The 18,689-nt window shown below is 36.7% G+C and overlaps 1 protein-coding gene across 1 annotated transcript; it reads right to left on the reverse strand.

Moving 5' to 3' along the window:
* Positions 1-7,820: 7,820 nt before the first annotated feature.
* LOC114531489 lies at positions 7,821-18,683 on the reverse strand. Its single transcript, XM_028553092.1, has 12 exons — positions 18,673-18,683; positions 18,258-18,412; positions 17,883-18,011; positions 17,269-17,397; positions 15,916-16,035; positions 15,328-15,450; positions 14,847-14,969; positions 13,893-14,066; positions 13,354-13,530; positions 11,488-12,752; positions 10,687-10,828; positions 7,821-9,956 (listed from the first exon to the last, which is right to left on the reverse strand). The coding sequence occupies exons 1-12, from the start codon at positions 18,681-18,683 to the stop codon at positions 9,064-9,066; spliced, it is 3,441 nt and encodes a 1,146-aa protein (XP_028408893.1). The 3' UTR covers positions 7,821-9,063.
* Positions 18,684-18,689: the final 6 nt, after the last annotated feature.

The raw sequence follows: 18,689 nt of genomic DNA on the forward strand, positions 1-18,689 counted from the left end.
CCTTGTCGCTGCTTTCATGTCGTCGAGAAGCCATGAAAATGACTCATTTGAAGGAGTCGTAAAAATGACAACGCTGTCATGGGACCAGAAATTATGCACACCTATTGTCTCGGAGTTAAGTTGTTTTGCACGTTGCCGAGCTAGCCAGATCGTGAATCGTAAACTCCTTATATACAACATGGTGCAAGGCATAAAAGGTGCATATTTAATTAGTTTTGTCCACACAATGAGTACGTGAGAAATGTATAAGAAAAACACGACTTACTTGTCCATCCGTCTTGGATCTTCCCTCGCCAAAATTGTATTATGTTATAGAACATAGTAAGATGTATTTTGAATGGGCAAACCGGCTCTAAATATTATATTAAAACCGTACGACAACATTGATATAGGTCATATTTATTGACAACAAGCTGCATGACAAGTTTAGGTCATTATTGGTCTGAACTCATGATTTACAACCCAATTTGTATTAAAAATTAAATACTCAACAGCTTGTCCTGTAATTTCATATGGTTCCAAATGCTTTTAAACGAACGGATTTTTCTCGCAGTAAGTCCAAAAACCTATTTCTGCTTTGTAGCGCTTATGCTATATTTTGGTGTTTATTAACATTCAATTTCTAAAGAATTGAATAATTACGATAACTAAATTTGCATTATTTGTCAAAATTGGATCGTCTGGCGGGAATGACATTTAACATTTCATTTCTTGTTATGCAATGTGATTTGATATGAGTGTGATATCCTGGCGAATAATCAAACTTAGCAGTCAACTTGTATTCGCAGGGTTCGTTATTTTACAAGAACCGCTACTATACAGCAACCGATGAATGTATCAAATTTCGGGCAATAAATCGATGTGTAAAATTAATTTGTGTAACGTATTACGTGATTCAGTCAAAAGGGCAGGTAAAAATTTGTCGGTATCTCCATTTTACTGAGGACCAGGAAGGAATCAAACATCAATACTGATAAACCTATATTTGATGTAACGATGTATCTAAGTTCTGTATACAAGATACTATAAATTTTAATTATTGGTTAGTGGCGTGAAAATCTCCTATGGTTGCAAGATGCTGCTGTTTTTTAATTATTTTATGTCATCAAATCCAGGGCTTTTATTCATAATCATACTTTTAGGCTACTCTTTTGTTCAATTACTGTGGTTAATTCAGGAAATATACTGCATGTGTTTTTATTACCAAAGTGACAATGAAAAAAAGATTTGTATCAGTTTTAGTCTTGTCCGATAGATTTGGCTGAAGCCTCAATGTTCACCAAGTACTCGTGAATTGATTCGTAATTTCTATTTTCTAGTGGATCTGTATCGTGTTCGATGAATTCCCCTGGTATCACTTCTTTTCATATTGTTTTGAAATTCAATACTGTTTTGGGATATCAATAGTGGGCAATAGTTCACGTACGCCAATGGTTAGGTTTTTGCAAATATCAGTAAACAATTGTAATGTCTCGATTACATCTTAAACATCTTTTGAACTAGATCATCGCGATTTTTTACGATTTTTATTTTTTTTGGACCTTTTATTTTCATCCTCTTAGATACTTTCTGCTAGTTGTTTATATTTATTGTACCTAATGAAAGTAATTCTTGTGTTTTAGAAAAAGATGCCTCGAGAATCTAAAGTGTGCTATCAGAACAACCCGTTATTGAAATGCAAAGTTATTGATTTTATTAAGAAAAAGTTTAAAATTCTACAAAATGTAATTACGCTGATAACTAGGCTAATTTCTGTACCCACATTTCACACTAAATATTTAATAATCACGGTAAATGCATGCTTATCCAACCTGCTGAAATTCGAGCATTAAACTTAATGGAAGTGAACCTAGTCTAAGCTACACTGAACTAGTTCAAATTAATATCAAAAAATTAAAAAATTACTGTAATTCCCAAAAATTTTTACGATATTCCAATTTGAATCTGGCAAATAAAAGATGCAGCTTTGTTTATCCGATGCTGGAATGAGCTTCTTGATATCCCTCTAAAGATGGAAAAAGAGTTTGTCTGACGAGTCTGACGAGAGTAAACGAAATTTTTCATACACTAAATTTTAACAATGTAATTAGAGAATAATTACAAATAGAAATGTTCAACTGTGGGTTCACGTCTTTTTGCTTTTGGCGAAAAAAAAGTGCTAGTCAGTTTCCATACAAACCAATATAGCAATATATTTCATTTAATCAATGTGGGAAAGTTGAAAGCTATTATTATTTGTCATATCGTTTTTATGAAGAGAACATTATATTGCAAGTAGTTTGGTAGCTGTATCATTGTAAAGTTTTACCCATTATTAAGAAATTGACTGTTTTACCGAAAGCACGGAATAAAAAACTTTACAAAACGTTCGAAGAGTTGTTTTTGTCAATTATTTTAAAATACTGAAACTGAAACAAAAAAGTGGGAAAATTGCCTAAACTAGTTAGCTAAAAAAAACTACGTAGCTACGTTGGTTTTTTTGACGGTCTTAATTGGTTATTCTCACACGACTCGCAATCACTTTACAGATATTTTGTTGATTTATTTAGTGCCGTACGTGGCAGACCGCTTCATAGTTTGGAGCGCCGTGCAAGGGTACTAATACCACTGAGAGATTTATTACACCATTGCGTACATGCTTTACCTTGAAAAGGGTTTTTAAAGTTGAAATTTGAATTTCCATGAAACAAATGTTAATTCAAAGCTTTTAAAGTCGACTGCAAATATTCGCAGCATATTCAAAGAATAAATTTGACGTTTATAGGCCCGGAAGATTTTGTACTGTTTTGACGTTTTGAAGGTTGCCATTACTAGGCTGTAAGAGTCCATAAGTTGTAACTGCGGCATAGACTTGTAAATTTCCAGCTTCAAAAAGGTTAGAAACGAGTGATGTTACCATTAGTTTTATGGCTATAGTTTGACTGTACTTTTGATTCCGAATAATAGTAAATCTGTTATCCACTCATTTGAGTCATGTCATAATATAAGCTTTGATTTCGCTTGCTCAGGAAATTGATTGTTTTGATTAAAATGGCGAGGGGCTACTGCATGCATTACTAGTTCGTGTATTTATTTTTACATATCGTTGGAACAATCGCTCTCAAGGAAAATCAGTTGCGTGTAAGGCGAATAATAAAGTTAGAACGCCTCGGGGTGTTACAAATCCTAGAATACACCAATGGTGAACACATGAGCTGTTTTTCCAGAGCGGCAAATTTAGAAACTTATAAAATATCGATTTGGAATTCATAAGATGTTTCAACAGAGACAAATATATAGCAAAAAAATAATGGCTTACCTTGGATTTTCAGAACATTCAATGCAAGGAACTTAAGGGCTGTTGGTTTGAGACGAAGACCTGATTGGCCATTGATTGCAAGGGCTCGATCTGTACCAGCCTTGACTGCAGTCACAGTCAACGAACTCTTCGTATTCCAGATTTTAACCCTGAGCGCAGTTTCCGCTCCCTTCAAATAAATGTATTCCAACTGACCTGACGCGTTTATCGTGACATTCACAGCACTTTGGTAATTATTCACCAGTAGAAAAGCAATGAAATATTTACCATCCTCTAAAAAGAGAAATTATGTTGAATAAATCGGTGTTGTTGAGAATAAACGTTTAGGTGTTAAATTTGAAACTATAGTTTTCCCTTATCACTACAGGGTGTATCAAAAAGAAGGAGACCTTTAGAAATCAAGCTATTGTTAAAATTTGAATGCTTTTTCAATTGACCGTAACGAAAAAGATGGCGGCATGTACATTTTACCAGAATGCATTGCGGAAATTAAGAATGATTGACAGAAAAAAGATGGCAAGAAAAACACCTACTGACGTGATTTTAACACAGCGAAGAAAATAACTTCCTGTTTTCTGCCTGTCCTTTAAAAGACGTCAGTTCACTTTTTAAGCGATTTTCGACGGCAATGCATTCTGGTAAAATGTACATCGGCCATCTTTTTTGTTATGGTCAATTGCATTTGCACATTATATTGAACCGTAGTGCGTGAAATATTGATGCATACATTAGAAAAAGGAGACCTTTAGAAAATGAATTGACGTTTGACACAAGATTGTCTGCTCCTGGGAATTTGAAAATAACTTTAATAGCATAAGGAAAAATAACGACCCAAAAATATTCAAATGACTAAGCACACTACCAGTACAAAAATGGTTCAACTGACTTCGGAGCAAAGAGTTTTTGTAGTCTTATAACTTACACCCAGACTCGCAGTATAGCTGAGGTGCAAATCGCTTTTCGAGAAAGGTTTCGTGATCGCAATCCACCAGTAAAAAGTACAATTTTTAAAATCGTGCGAAAATACTCGAATGAAGCAACGAGTGTAATCATTGAACAGTCTAATGCATTACAAGGGCAGCCTGCCGTCATCAGAAAAGCAGTTCGCGATATGCACAAGCGTACGATAGTTTGTGTTGAGAGAAATGGAGGCCACGTTGAAGGACATGGTCCATGACATTCAGTTCTCTTGATGTTCAATTTATCAGTAATTTTCAATCCGGATCGAAATGCCAAGTGAATCTGTGTCAGATCAAGTTGTAATTCATTCCTGACTCATGTAAACATTTTAATAGCCAGGGTTTGTAAAATGAATGCTGAGCCATTCCGGATTCAAAGTCAATTCTAACTCATGTGAACAGCCCTAATACTCGCACGCAGTGTTAAAAATTAATGCCAAATATTTGTTCATGTTTCAAGGAACAGTTAAAACAATCTACCATGCATACTGTTATCGCTTTTGTGCTTAGTCATTTGTGCTTAGTCATTTGAATATTTTTGGGTCGTTATTTTTCTTTATGCTATTAAAGTTAGTTTCAAATTCCCAGGAGCAGACAATCTTGTGTACAAACGTCAATTTATTTTCTAAAGGTCTCCTTTTTCTAATGTATGCATGCACGCATATGTGAAAATGCGAATAAAAAGGCATTCAAATTTTAACAATAGCTTGATTTCTAAAGGTCTCCTTTTTTTTGATACACCCTCTAGTCCAGGGCTAGACCGCTTAATTGAGAGGGTGTTCATTTATCCATGTTTACAAACCGTAATAACAATCGTTTTCGAAAGTATAAACATGCAGGGTGTATCAAAAAAAACGCAACACTTAATATTTATGAATGAATATCCTCTTTGTTCTACAACACAAAAGACGTTTGGCCCCTGGAATGCGAGAAAGCTTGTAATCATATTCTAGCGGCACAATCGTCGGTAAACAAAGTCGGGTGCGTAAACCAACGAGCTGAATTGAAAGTATTTAACGAGTAAAATTTTATTTACAATTTATTTTACAAGGTCGACAATAAAAACTCGTTGTTCGGTTGTTAGCTGCACCATTATTAGTTTAGCTGATTTGACTATTAGCAGTTGAACTGAACGATTAGAAGCCATTTTAAAATCCCAGGGGCATAAAATCTATTGAGCTTATGAACAATATGAATTTTAGAATATTAAGTGGTTGCGTTTTTTTTGAGACACCCTGTACATCGAACACCCCTAACACAATTGACAGATTAAGCCTCGCATGCAAATTACTCAGTTTAGACGTCGAACATCCTATAATGCGATGCCTATAATGAGCTATAAATCTTTGTTTACGATAATTTTCGTCCGATTAGGCACATGCAAAGTTCGACGTCTGAGACGGACCGTTTCCTGTATTCTAAAAGCTTTTCACGTTATATATTTGCATTGTCTCGGAAAGAACGCTCGTTAATCAGTAATAATAAAATGTATCATGTATGTGACAGTCAATGAGTTTGAGTGTGTTCCTTTAATACAGGCTTTCCGTCAAATATTGTTTTGAGTCAACATTATTAGCAACGGCTATAATATACATTTTATTATACAATTCAAAATTAAAGTGGCGTAGTCAGGGCACTGAGGGATTTAATTAGCATAAGGCATGCGAATATATTATATATGAATGAAGTCAACCTGAAGGCTAAAAATGCTAATCAATGTGGCGATTGATCCATGATGTAATCGAACGTTCGATTGAATCACTAAATAATACTACCACGAATTCAACTACATCAACAATAATTTTAAAAACATAATCACTGTGAATACGACCAAATATTTCGCTAACCTTTACATTGCTTTTCGTCAATGGCGCCTTTATCGGCGGTGGTGGATCCATCAGCACACTTGTCGCAAAATGTTGCACCGGGCCTTGACTGATAGAAACCGCGAGGGCAAACAACGCATGTCGCCTTGCCATTCACCAGCACACCTTTGAATCCTGGAGGACATTGAGCTGGAAAATATGAAATTAATAAATTGAAATTTAAAATTTCTGTCTTTCCAATTTTAAGTTATTTAGGGCAAAAAATTTGAAAACTTGCCACATATATATATTCCTTCAAGCAAGAACTGGCTCTTTGGACAAATGAAAGACGTCTCTTTTATTCTTAAAGAGTTCTTCAGCGTGGAATGGTTGGAGTTTCCCAATGAAAAGTTAATGTTATTTGCAATGTCGTTATTGGAAAGCATATCTTTGAGACTGGAAGTTGCGTTGGTTATCTCCTCCATCTCATGTGACGAGGAACTTTCTTTTAAGTCTTTCGTTGACGTAACATTCTCACCAATGACTTCGAATGTCCAGTCACAGACTTCGGTACGTTCTAATTCATCGTTATTCCGAGGCATGACTCTACATTCAGTCAGATGCAAATCTCTGACTAGTTCATCATCTGACAGAAGCTTGTTAGCAGTAATAACCAAATGAGAAGCCAATGTGTTTGTTAACGTATCACGAGAATACACGGTTTGCTCAAAATTGCTGGGATACTTTGATACAACGGTTAATGATAGTTTTGCAACTGGTACCGCAAGACTGTATTTTAAAACCTGGACAAAACTCAACTTTGAAATGGTGTGACCAAACGAGTTGGAGACGTTACAGAAATACCATCCTTCGTGGTGGAGTTTTACTGGGACGAAGCTGAGATAAGAAAATCTCTCATTTGGAATTAACGCAAAGGAACTTGAATTTGGAGACTTGAACCACCACTGGAAAGATGTATTGCGGGCATCTTTTTTAACTTTGCAATGCAGTGAGGAATATGCGGATAAAATAACATTGAGACGACGAACTGGGTGGACAACAATCAGCGGAGGAGTGGCAATAACCACAACTGCAACGATTGAAGATGCCTTTGCGATGTGATTTGATGCATCACAAGAATAGTTACCAGAATGTGATGGACTCGTGTTATTGATTCGTAAGATATTTGTACGTTGATTAGTTAAAACCTCGCCATTGAAACGCCATTGGTAAACAAGGTAATCTCCTGTAGCTTCACAAGTTAAAACAAGTGTCTCGTTCACACCCAACTCGGTGAACGCTTCGGGGTGTTTCGTGATATTTGGGGCATGCGCACAAATGTCCTCAACGCCATTCATATCTTTAACGTCTCTTAAAAGATCCCTTGAAAGGTGTACTGCGTCATTCACCGACATATCTGATTTGCTGGTTAGATTAAAGAATCTTCTCTCAAGATTTAGTATTTTATCCCCATTCAGTGCACTTGATCCAATACTCATCTCCAATAAACTGTCAAACGTGTACTTCAGGCAATCTTCAAAACCGCTGCATTCTTCAGAGTATTCCGTGAACATGCTTTTCATGGTTGCTAACCAATTTCTATGGAATAATATTGAGCTCGAATGGACCGCCCCAAACTCGTTCTTCAGAGCCTCGTTTTGAACATTCCTCGCTTCTGAGACTTCAGGATCGGTTTCAAGCGCGGTTATGTAGGAATCATAGTTTATGTCAATATTATATTCCGATGTCATCTCTTCGTTTACAATGAAATTTGCAAAAATGGCGCTGTTGTTTGTAGACAAGGATAATCTTTTTTGCACTTCCTCATTGCGAAGCTTTTGGAGCTTTTTAGCCCTTTCAAAAAGTGACGTCGCGACTTCACTAAGAGTTTGTTTGTAGTTACTAAACTCTGAACATAATCGGTGGAAGCTTTGTAATGTGTAAAATTCAAAATTTAGATCATTCTTGTTTAAGGTAGAACGTTTTCTTCTGGTTAACTGGTCACTTTCTTTGACATACTCTTCTAAAATCTCTTTCGCAATATTTCGCAGCGACTTCTCCAAGTTATTGAAATCCAGTAAAGTTGACAATTCTTGTTGTTTCGTATTAAGCTGCAGCTTGATATTCAGAAGTAATACGTTAGTAACTTGTTGTGGCAATACTCTCGTTTCAAAACCAATATCTATTATATTAATACGGGTTCTACCATGTCCATTGGAAAGGTCTTTCAACAGCGACAACGTCTTAGATAATGCTCCAAATTTCCTTTTTCGATTCTCTTTCGTCATATTGTAGGCCTTTTCAAGGTTGCGTGAAGCACTCTCGTAAGCATCCAGAGAACGCTGGGCTGCCAGTTTTCTTATGGACATTTTCTCTCTCTTCATACTCCAGAACGAAACATTTTGCCTTGCACTGTCTAGGCTTCCAATAATCATCGCTGCGTCTGCTTCTACTTTTGCGATCTCCTTTAAAGCTTCTTTTCTTGCTTTCTTACAAAGCGCATTTTCAGCAAAACAACTGACGTTAGCAATGAACGATGCACATGAAACATTGGAGCAACATTCTTCTTCTCGTGATGTGTTAACCACTTTTTGCATACAGGTATCATCACAGCTGTACGGAATGTGAATAAAGTCATACACAAATTTAGCCTTCGTGCATTTATCGTTAGAAACAGTACAATGCCATCCACGTCTACTTCCCACCCCAAATACTGCTAGTATTGCCTCAAACCAATCTCTCTTCGGATGAACTCTTTTGCATCTTTCATTTTCACAAGTTGTTTCCACTTCGTATGGTGGCTGTCGCTCCTTTTGAGTCACATGACACGTTGATGAACAGGTTTTGTGTTTCTCAATAAATGTATACCTCCAACATGTTGTACAATATTTTCCTTCATGACAAATTTTAGGACAGTCTTTTACCTCGCAAAGTTTGTTTAATTTTTGATTCAACAATCCAATTTTATCAGAATAGCCACTGACGAATTCGAGAAGAAGATTCAAATTTTCTTTCGCTGACAATAATTGATAAGTTGCTTTTCTATACGCTCGGCATTTATTTCATTCATCTTCCTTCGCGAATTTTCCTGAAGGATCTGAACTTCTCTCAGACTGGATTTTTCGCCATTTTCTATCTCTTCAGAAAGATCAAGTCTTTTTCTTATTTTTGCTAAATATTCAGCCGTGTATTTTTCAATTTCTCTTTCCAAAAGTCGATCAAGGTTATCAGAGGCTTCTTTAATCTCGAAAACTCCAGTTGCTGTGTATCGCTGATCATTCCATGGCACCAAGCTAGACTTTAAAGTAGCAGATGCATCAAACAATCCATTTATTCTCCCCTTGACAAAAAATGCCAGGCCACTTTGCGATATGTCAACGTTTACCACACTTTCAAAACCAAGAACATTAGCAATGCCGGAGAAAGAGCCCCCGGAATCAGCAGCTGATTCACGTCCAATCTGTAAATTTATTTTTGAACTACGATTGACTTTAAAAATTCCAAGTTTTCTCTGTAAAGTTCCATAATGTTCCACATATTTTCCACTTAACTCTGCATTGATCCCCGGTCGAGTCTTATGGGACGAATTATTGCATGCAAGGCTTTCTAAACGCAACTTCACTTCAAGGTTTTCAAAGCGTAAGGCACCAAACTTAAGATTGCCATGGAAAGTCATTTTGACGCCATTGCTTGATTCACGATAGCGCGAGTTCTTACTTATCTTTTCATGGTGTAGTATTGCGCTAAGAAAACATGACATGTTACTAGGTTGATCAAGTTCAACAAATCTGTCAAGTTCTGTGTAAAGAAAAGGATTTTCCTCCATCGTGTTTTCCATTAAAAGTCCTTGAGTATTTTGCTTCATTTCAAGCAAGCAATCATCCTCAACTCTCCCTAAAAAGGATAATGGAACTGATAAATTCTTCTAATTTCAGCGCAAAAAATTACTGGGTTGTCATTGAAAAGAAAGAGGTGTCGTGCTTAGATTGAAAGGTTTTAAATCAGATTATCATGCATACATATCATGGTTATCATAGATGTCATAAAATCCACAAATCTAACAACCCAGAAGATTTTTTGTCCACCTGTGGATTGTCTTGCCTAGGAAAATTTATCTTGATCATGCACTTCAGTTCAGAATTAGGCATTCTGTATGGCACCATGCAAGAGCATCACTCCTGTCTGGAAGTTTGATGACTAGTGCAATTCCTTGTAAGTACTACGTGATGACTACGCGATGACGTACTTACGCAGGGGCACGTAATGACAAAACCAAAGAAGGAGATTAAATGACGCGTTCTGCCACTGTTTTTATGGAGCAGAAACGCTATGAAGACGTATTTGTACTCTTCAAATTTTTATCATACTATTTCCTTGTACATGCCTTTTTCCCCTCATCAACAACACTAATGCTGTTTGGAATATTTTGGCATAGCGGGATTAAAATTAATCGTCAGCCGACTTTTTTAAAAAAATTAAAATCCTCACACATTTGTTTTTTAAAACATTTCTATTTAAAATGCGTCCATTGAGTAACGGGACACCTCCAGGGTTAAGCCAGGTCGTTATACAGACACATCTGGGATAATATAGGATAACAATCGATTGAAAATAACTATCTCACCTCCAAATGTTGCGTAGCTTAATGTCTGTGCCATTTTAATGGACAACTTTGTCATTTTTCCTTCAATAATAAATTCCAGAGTGAGCATTATTTCACCATCAAGCTTAGCTTGCAATTTTTTATCTAACAGTGAATCCGTTATCTGCAAAATAATCGGATTATCGCTTTTAAAATGGCAGTTAATTATAGAATGTGTGGGATGGATATGCATAACTGGAAGAGATATATAAGAGCGGTACACGCCCAAATGGGAGTTTCTTGCTCAGTTCACAGATAGGTGTTTTATATATAATAAGATTTGGGTGACATTTTTATGCTTTTTCCATCTCTCTCGCTATCCTCAAAAGAAAAATTCCTAAACTCGAATGTTCAGCGCATTATGGCACCACAGTGCATTGAGAGCACGCGCGATAGCCAATCAAATTGCCTGCATGTTAGTTCTGATCTTTTTGGTTCCGTTTGTAACCTTTTAACCTGCGTGATTTGAGATAACAGAATTTTAGGCTAAACATAAAAATAGCGAAAACTCGTTCAGAAAAACACTTAAAAATCTCCAAAAGATATTTTTCATCGATCGGAATCGCCGTTCTCCTGTACGAAGTCATCTTTTTAATTTTCACTCGATCATTTTTACAAATTACTTTTCTGTCTATTTTTAGGGAGATAGGTGATAAAATATATCACTTTGAGAGCGTCCCTAGCAGAACGCGTGAAATAATTGTGGACAACTTCATTTGCACTTACAATACCCGGATGTTATAAATTATTTTCATTACCTAATGAAATATTATATTTGCTTACGTTTTCCAAGTTGTGAACGTTAAGGTTTAATGTTCCATCAAAATCCACGCGAGAGTTCACTGAGTTTGATATTTTAAAATCTTTGTTAAACTTTGTAACCATAATCAAACTTCTTTCGTTGTGAGAAATTTGTAAGGAAAATATCGATAATGACCAACCGTAGGCTCGCAGTTTTTTAAACATGGAAAGTTGCTTGATCACATCAACAAGATTTGTTGACGGTTTCAAGACGACATTGTATGGAGGAGTGCCACAGAGCTCCAGAGCAACAGAGAAACTGGCTTCACGATCAGGCAATCCCAATGAAACATGGTCTCCATCAACAATGAGGTTGAGATCAGGTGATATTAGCAAGGAATAAAATCCATCATCGGTCATTATCTGGTCCTTAATTTTCAATTTTTTAGGGAGACGTTTTCCAAATAAGAAATTCATTTTAATGTCACCTTCAACCAGGGGTCTTGATGTTAGATTTCCTCGTAGTTTTACATCCAGCCATTTCGGAAGATTGTCTCGCACAACGTTTAGAAAAGACTTGGTTAGAACTTGACGCTTCATCATCTCAGCCAAGGAATACTTTTTTGCTGGACTGGATCCACAATTATTATTCAAACTCGATGGATTTCTAGATATAAACTTGTCACCTGTTATTGAATAAGGTATTTCGAATTCCCCATTGCTGAAGCTCACTATGCCATTAGTACTCATTATACCAAACATTCGCCGCCAAGGTCTCGTTGAACGTGCTGTAATCCGTACTGGTGAACGAGGGCACTGTTGACGTTCGACGCTGTAGCATCCAGAAGGAAATGTCTTGTAATCTTCTTCCAAAATATCCAATACCGAGTTTTCAGTAGTTTCGACATTAAGCACATTTGTTTCTGGTTTCTCAAACGCAGCTGAACCAGAATTAGACAAAAAATACTCAACGAAATAAACCCCTGGTCTTTGGGCAGTTATTGCTACAGATTGCGAAGTCGTAGTTTTTTTTTCGAAATGTAACATGGATGGATTAAACTCAAGTCCAAGACTTTTGGTGAAAATGGTCACCTGCAGGTCATTGTCTGGTGGTGAAACTCGAAACTCTACAGAAGTGGCAGTACCATCTGCGAATATTGTGGGATAGTCAGGTATACTTATGAAGCCAATTTCGCACGTCTTTCCCTTGTACCCAGTCGTCGAGCAGTCACACGAGAACTCGCTGGAAGTTACATCAAAACATTGGCCACCATGGAGACAAGGATTAGATTCACATCCCTTTTCCACTACACGATGGTTAGAGCAAAAAACATTTAATTTATCAACATGTAAAATACTCGAATTTTTCTTAAAAATTAATCATATCAATTACAAATGACTAAACCCGGAATAAAGAAACAAAAACAAATTCTGAATCTCAATCTGGCGGACTCGCAGTGGGATGCCTTGTCTTGAAGAGTTATATTGACATTGTGGGTTTGTTGACTGTTGTTATATGTTTTTTTAAATAAGGAATCCTTATGTTTATTTCAACTAAACACTATAAACCTTGCCCCTATTTTGAAAAATATGCATGCTTAAATTATTGATCCGTAATAATCCGAGGTCGATATGGACGAAACGAAGACAAGAATCGATAATAACTTAAAATATAAAATTCTTACAAACGCGGGTTTTCTTTGACAAGAAAGCAAAGGATAGTTTGGAACGAAATTTCTTAGTAAGATAAATGTCTTGCGCGATTTCCCCAAATTTCAGAAAACTGTAAAACTGTATTAATTAGGCCTAAAAACGTCGAGCTCGCGCAACGTTCACTGATTCTTAGGAACATCAGCTTTCATAATTGATGCTTCAATTATATTCAATGAAAATTGTAAATGAACTTACAATTGCATGTTATTTTATGCGGCTCCCATCGACCATTTACTGTACATCTTAATTTTGACGTCTCGTTGATATGGAAACCATCATCACAGCCCGCTAAGCATTCTGAGTTAAACCTTGTGTCGCACGGAGAATAAACGAATCCATTACTTGGTTCAGGAGGTTCGGGACAATAGATGGCTGTAATGGATAATTACCCGGTACTATGAGAAATCAGTTCAAAATTTCTAGAAGTTCTTCATATCAAATTCTTGTAGTAGATTTGATCAAAATATTTACATTTACATAATGCAGTACATAATACAATATTTACATAATGCAGATCAGATGTAGTAATTTGCCATGGAATTAGATTATAGTTCATCAAATAAGTTCCATTGTAAACATGCTAAATTTTGAAACATTTAATTCATTAGGTCCTGATAACTTATGCTATGACGAAATATTGCATTAGTTTGAAAGTTATGGCAATGCAAACAAGATGTATCAAATGAAACCACGCAATTAAAGTAAAATCCAGGAAGGAAGTGCTGTATACTCACGTTCGCATTTTGCCTCTTTCCCAGTCCATCGTCGCGAGGGAGTGCATCTTCTTATGCGTGAACCAATTTGTTTATATCCGGTTGAACAAGAGAAGACACATGTACCTCCGGTTGTTTTCCTTGAGCAGGCCATATTACCGTTCACCGGTGGGTGAATGATTAAACATAGTTTACCTAAATCGAGGGAAAAAAAGTCATTATTCGAAACTAGATGCTGAGCAAGAAAGGCAAAATTAGCCAATAGCAATGCATTATTTTGTCACATGACTAAAGTAAAGATGGTGGCATCTAGCGAAATAATGAGCGAATGTATTTTGGAGGACAAAATTGCTGATTTATGGCCGAATTATCCATGTTTATTCGACATTTGATGACTGGATTTTAAATTGACCTTTTCTACAATGACCGACCTGTTTGGTTTAATTTTTTTGCCAATTCGTCGTGTGCATTCTATTGTTTGTCTGTTTTTTTAAAAATTCGGTGATCAAACGTCGAATAAACATGCCAATGGATAATTCGGCCATAAATCTGCAATTTTGTCCTCCAAAATACATTCGCTCATTACTTCGCTAGATGCCGCCATCTTTACTTTAGTCATGTGACAAAATAATGCATTGCTATTGGCTAATTTTGCCTATCTTGCTCAGCATCTAGCACATGTCAAGCGCACGCGGTGAGATTTTCACCTCGCGAGTCAAAAAATATCAAACATGTTTGATACGTGAGTCAAGGCTGCATGAGGCTAAATATTCAGTGAAATTCACGCGCACACGGAGAGCAAAGTGTTGAGCAAACAGACACGAATAACTTTTTGCTCAGGGGATAGCTCTCGTGTGCTGCAGGATTGATTTCACGAGTATTTTAAATCGTCCAAAAATTGTCCGAGTTGCGAAGAAACGGTGGTAATTTGACAAACTTTGAACATAAGAGTGAAACAATTCTAATTTTATTTACCTTTACAGGTTCTACCATCACTGGATAAACCGTATCCTTCATCGCAAAAACATTCGTATGATCCAGGTGTATTTCTGCAGTTATGATCGCAACCATGCTGCGTACTGGAGCATTCATCAATATCTTTGGTTAAATATAGTAATAGTAAAATATACATATTATGTTATGTTCAACGACTTTTGGCAGGATGTTAGGCAATTGTAAGGCTACTCGATGTTTCTCTGGGGAAACAACCGATCAGGCACGGCGCCACTGGGGGAGGGGGCTTGGGAGCTTTAAGCCTCTTTTTTACTCAAGATAACTTTTTTCTACCATTTTTTATACTTCCGGTGAAGCCAGACAGACGTGTCAACAATGTTTCCTTACTTCTCCACCCTCCCCACCTCTCAAAAAACAAGAGTGTGTGTCCCCCAATTTATCGATTTTAATGAAATACATATTATAATTATTATGTAGTAGTTTATTTGAACAAACTAATTACCAATACAATGTTTTTTATCCCAGGTAAGCTTATATCCTTGATTACAACTGCAACTGAAATCACCATCTTTGTTGGTGCAGATCTGAGAACATCCATCTTTCTTCTCAAAACATTCATCTATATCTATTTGAATCAATAACGTACTTATAAAACCCATCGTCATTGTGAAATACATAAAATATTACAGACGTCGTTGTTACAAGGTTCTTTCTTAAATTCTTGCATCTAATATGTGTCAATATCGTTTATTAGGGTTTTTTTTCGAGTCAACCAGAATAAACCTCAGCAATCATGATAACGTTGTTATCAGCAATCATGGACCACAATACAACATCCAGTTATTTAAACTCTCGTCATCGCAGTTCACTGCCTTATCTCTTTTTTTATTGCAATTATATTTCTTGTTAATACATGTACATTGGAAGAAATAAAGTCACTTTGCAGGCGGCCGGTCAGCGGCTGCGTTTCCTACTGACGGGTTTTCCTTCCACGACATGACCTACATGCCCCAAAGGACATTTGGATTACATTTCCTTCAAGTTATCACTACTTTTATGCCACATGAATAAATCGATTCTATCTCCTTACCATCACAATACTGATAGTTTGCTTTGTTTCTTCGGTATCCAGTATTACAGGAGCAATTGTATCCACCGAGGTAGTTGACACAGTTCTGTTGACAGTCGCTATTAACACATTCATCCACGTCTGAAATGAAGAAAACATTTTGGCATGATGTCCCATTGCGGTCCCATTGCTTGGAAACTCAGTTCATAATGAATTACGATGTTACAGAATAGACAATTGGGGGAAAATTGGCGGCGTCGAATGCAATTCAAACAATAGATAATGAGATGATAAACTTCGTTAAGCTTCATTACCATCTCATTGCCTATTGTTCGAATTGCAATCGACGCAACCAAAATGCAACGTATAACCTAGGCCTATTAATTCAGGGGCCGTTTACATGAGCCCGGTTACCCGAGATTCAACGAAGCGTGAGAGGACTTTGAGGTATTCAAATAAGTCTTTATGACACCAAACAAGCACATGCTATTGTTGTAGTGATTATACGACTGTTAAGGCCGGCGCACACTAGAGCTATGTGCTTAGCAAAAAGTCATTCGTGGCCATTGGCGTAAGCCAGTTGCTCTCGTGTGCGGGCGACTTTTCCGGCGACTTTTCCGGCGACTTTGCTCATTTGTGCCACTTATGGCAAATATCTAGCATGTTTGATAATTTCTGCCTCGCGTGCCGAAATCTTTCCGTGTCCGGCAAACTGAAAAGTATCTGCTTATGGATTGTCTTAACAGCGCATGCGTAATATACGAAAGTAAACATCCACGATGGCGTACAGATTGCAAAAACAAAATTATGGATGAAAGTAAAGACGAAGAGGTGTTGTTATTTTTGTTGCTGTTGCGTCGGACTAGACTAAACACCGTTATCCAAGTGCTATTAATTATATTACCTGTTTGAGAAAGCTTACTAGCTATTTCTGCAATAGCGCATTCCCGTTTCTCTCTGTTTCTAAAAGCTGTAGAATTCACATCGTATAAACACCTGTATTCTGGCCAAAATCAACCAGTTTGTCTTCCAATGTGGCCTCAGCCACCAATTCGTTTTGCTTTGTTCGCACCGCTATCTTGGATGTTTACTTTCGTATATTACGCATGCGCTGTTAAGACAAACCATAAGCAGATAGCTTTCAGTTTGCCGCACACGGAAAGATTTCGGCACGCGAGGCAGAAATTATCAAACATGCTAGATATTTGCCGTAAGTGGCACGAATGACCAAAGTCGCCTGAAAAGTCGCCCGCACACGAGAGCAACTGGCTTACGCCAATGGCAGATTTTTTTTCATGCTAATTATTTTCAACGATTTGGCGGGAGTTGACTGTTTTAATGTGAACTATTTTGTTTATGATATATCTTATCTACCTTTGCATGTTTTCCCATCAGCGTGAAGATCGTATCCCGCTTGACAACTGCATATAAAACTTCCAACAGTATTCTGACAACCAGCTTTGTAATCGCAGTTGTTTTGATACGTTTTGCATTCATCAACATCTAAATACGAAATATTTCTATGTGCAATTTAAATTCTTGACTACACCACAACTATCTATCAACTGTATAATTATCAGAACTAACTCCTAACTAATATCGTACTGTTTCCTAATTGATGCATTGGCGCAAATCTCTTTTTTAAAAGAAATAATTCAACAATTATGAGGTTCAACAATGTGTATTTAAATAGAGCAAACAATATTCGTTTGAAAAGCATAAAAGACGGGTATTTTTCGTGGTGTTACTCCCATCCTTTTTTCCATTTAAAAATTACAGACAAATTTGAAGTAAATATGGTTTAGTCGAGCTACCGTCCAACCACTTAAGCCGCTTTTCCACTAGCGATATTTTTCGCGCGAAGCGACTTTATTCCTTTGTATTTGAGCAATTTGTTCCAGATGGTTGCAGTTGAAAGCTCTGGAACAAAAGTAAAATGTCGCTTCGCACGAAAAATATCGCTCGTGGAAAACCGGCTTTAGACATACCTCGACATGCCTTCTGATCACTGCCCAGTTGATATCCATTCTTACAAGAACATCTGTAACTGCCTCGAGTATTATGACAAAATCCATTTGCGCTGCAGCTATGTGTGTTTTTCTCGCATTCATCAACGTCTATAACACATCAATATAGGGCCTATCTTGCTTTATGAAAGTATGGTTTGGTTTTTAGACGAAGGCTATTGCCAAGTAATTTTTCCTAATGAGAACTAGTCCGGATGTATCTTTGTCTCTGTGTATTTAAATCGGTCATTAAACATACAAATATGCAGACAACTACCATGCACAATAATATGAAAAAAGGTTTTTAATACTATTTTGTACGTTGTGACAATTACATAGGTCGTGGAGTCTTCTTACCATTGCATGTTCTTAAATCATAATGCAAGCGATAACCAGCAGTGCATGTACATCTGAAACTTCCATGAGTGTTGACACAACCCTCTTTATGTTTGCATTTGTTCGTTTCCCTTCGAGCACATTCATTGAGATCTAGAAGAAACAAGGAATCGAGACTTTTTGGTGTAATTTAGTATCCAAAGATTGTCATTTTTCCTCTTTCCCAAAATTATTTATTTGTCAGCGGCATTTAAATTATTTGAACTGGATTTAAATTGACAAGGTTTACCCTAAAATGTCTTATTCTCAAACCATATATACATTTTTGTCGTAATGTTTAAAAATTACATGAATTTGTTTAAGTTTCTTCAAACCCTGGTAACCACTTCCTTTAATATAATATATTCGTATTCATGTCGTGAATTAATACATTTACCGCTTTGGCATTGAGAA

This window comes from Dendronephthya gigantea, unplaced genomic scaffold (assembly GCF_004324835.1).
Source record: "Dendronephthya gigantea isolate DGI-Jeju-01 unplaced genomic scaffold, DenGig_1.0 000072F, whole genome shotgun sequence".
NCBI classification, from domain to species: Eukaryota; Metazoa; Cnidaria; class Anthozoa; order Malacalcyonacea; family Nephtheidae; genus Dendronephthya; species Dendronephthya gigantea.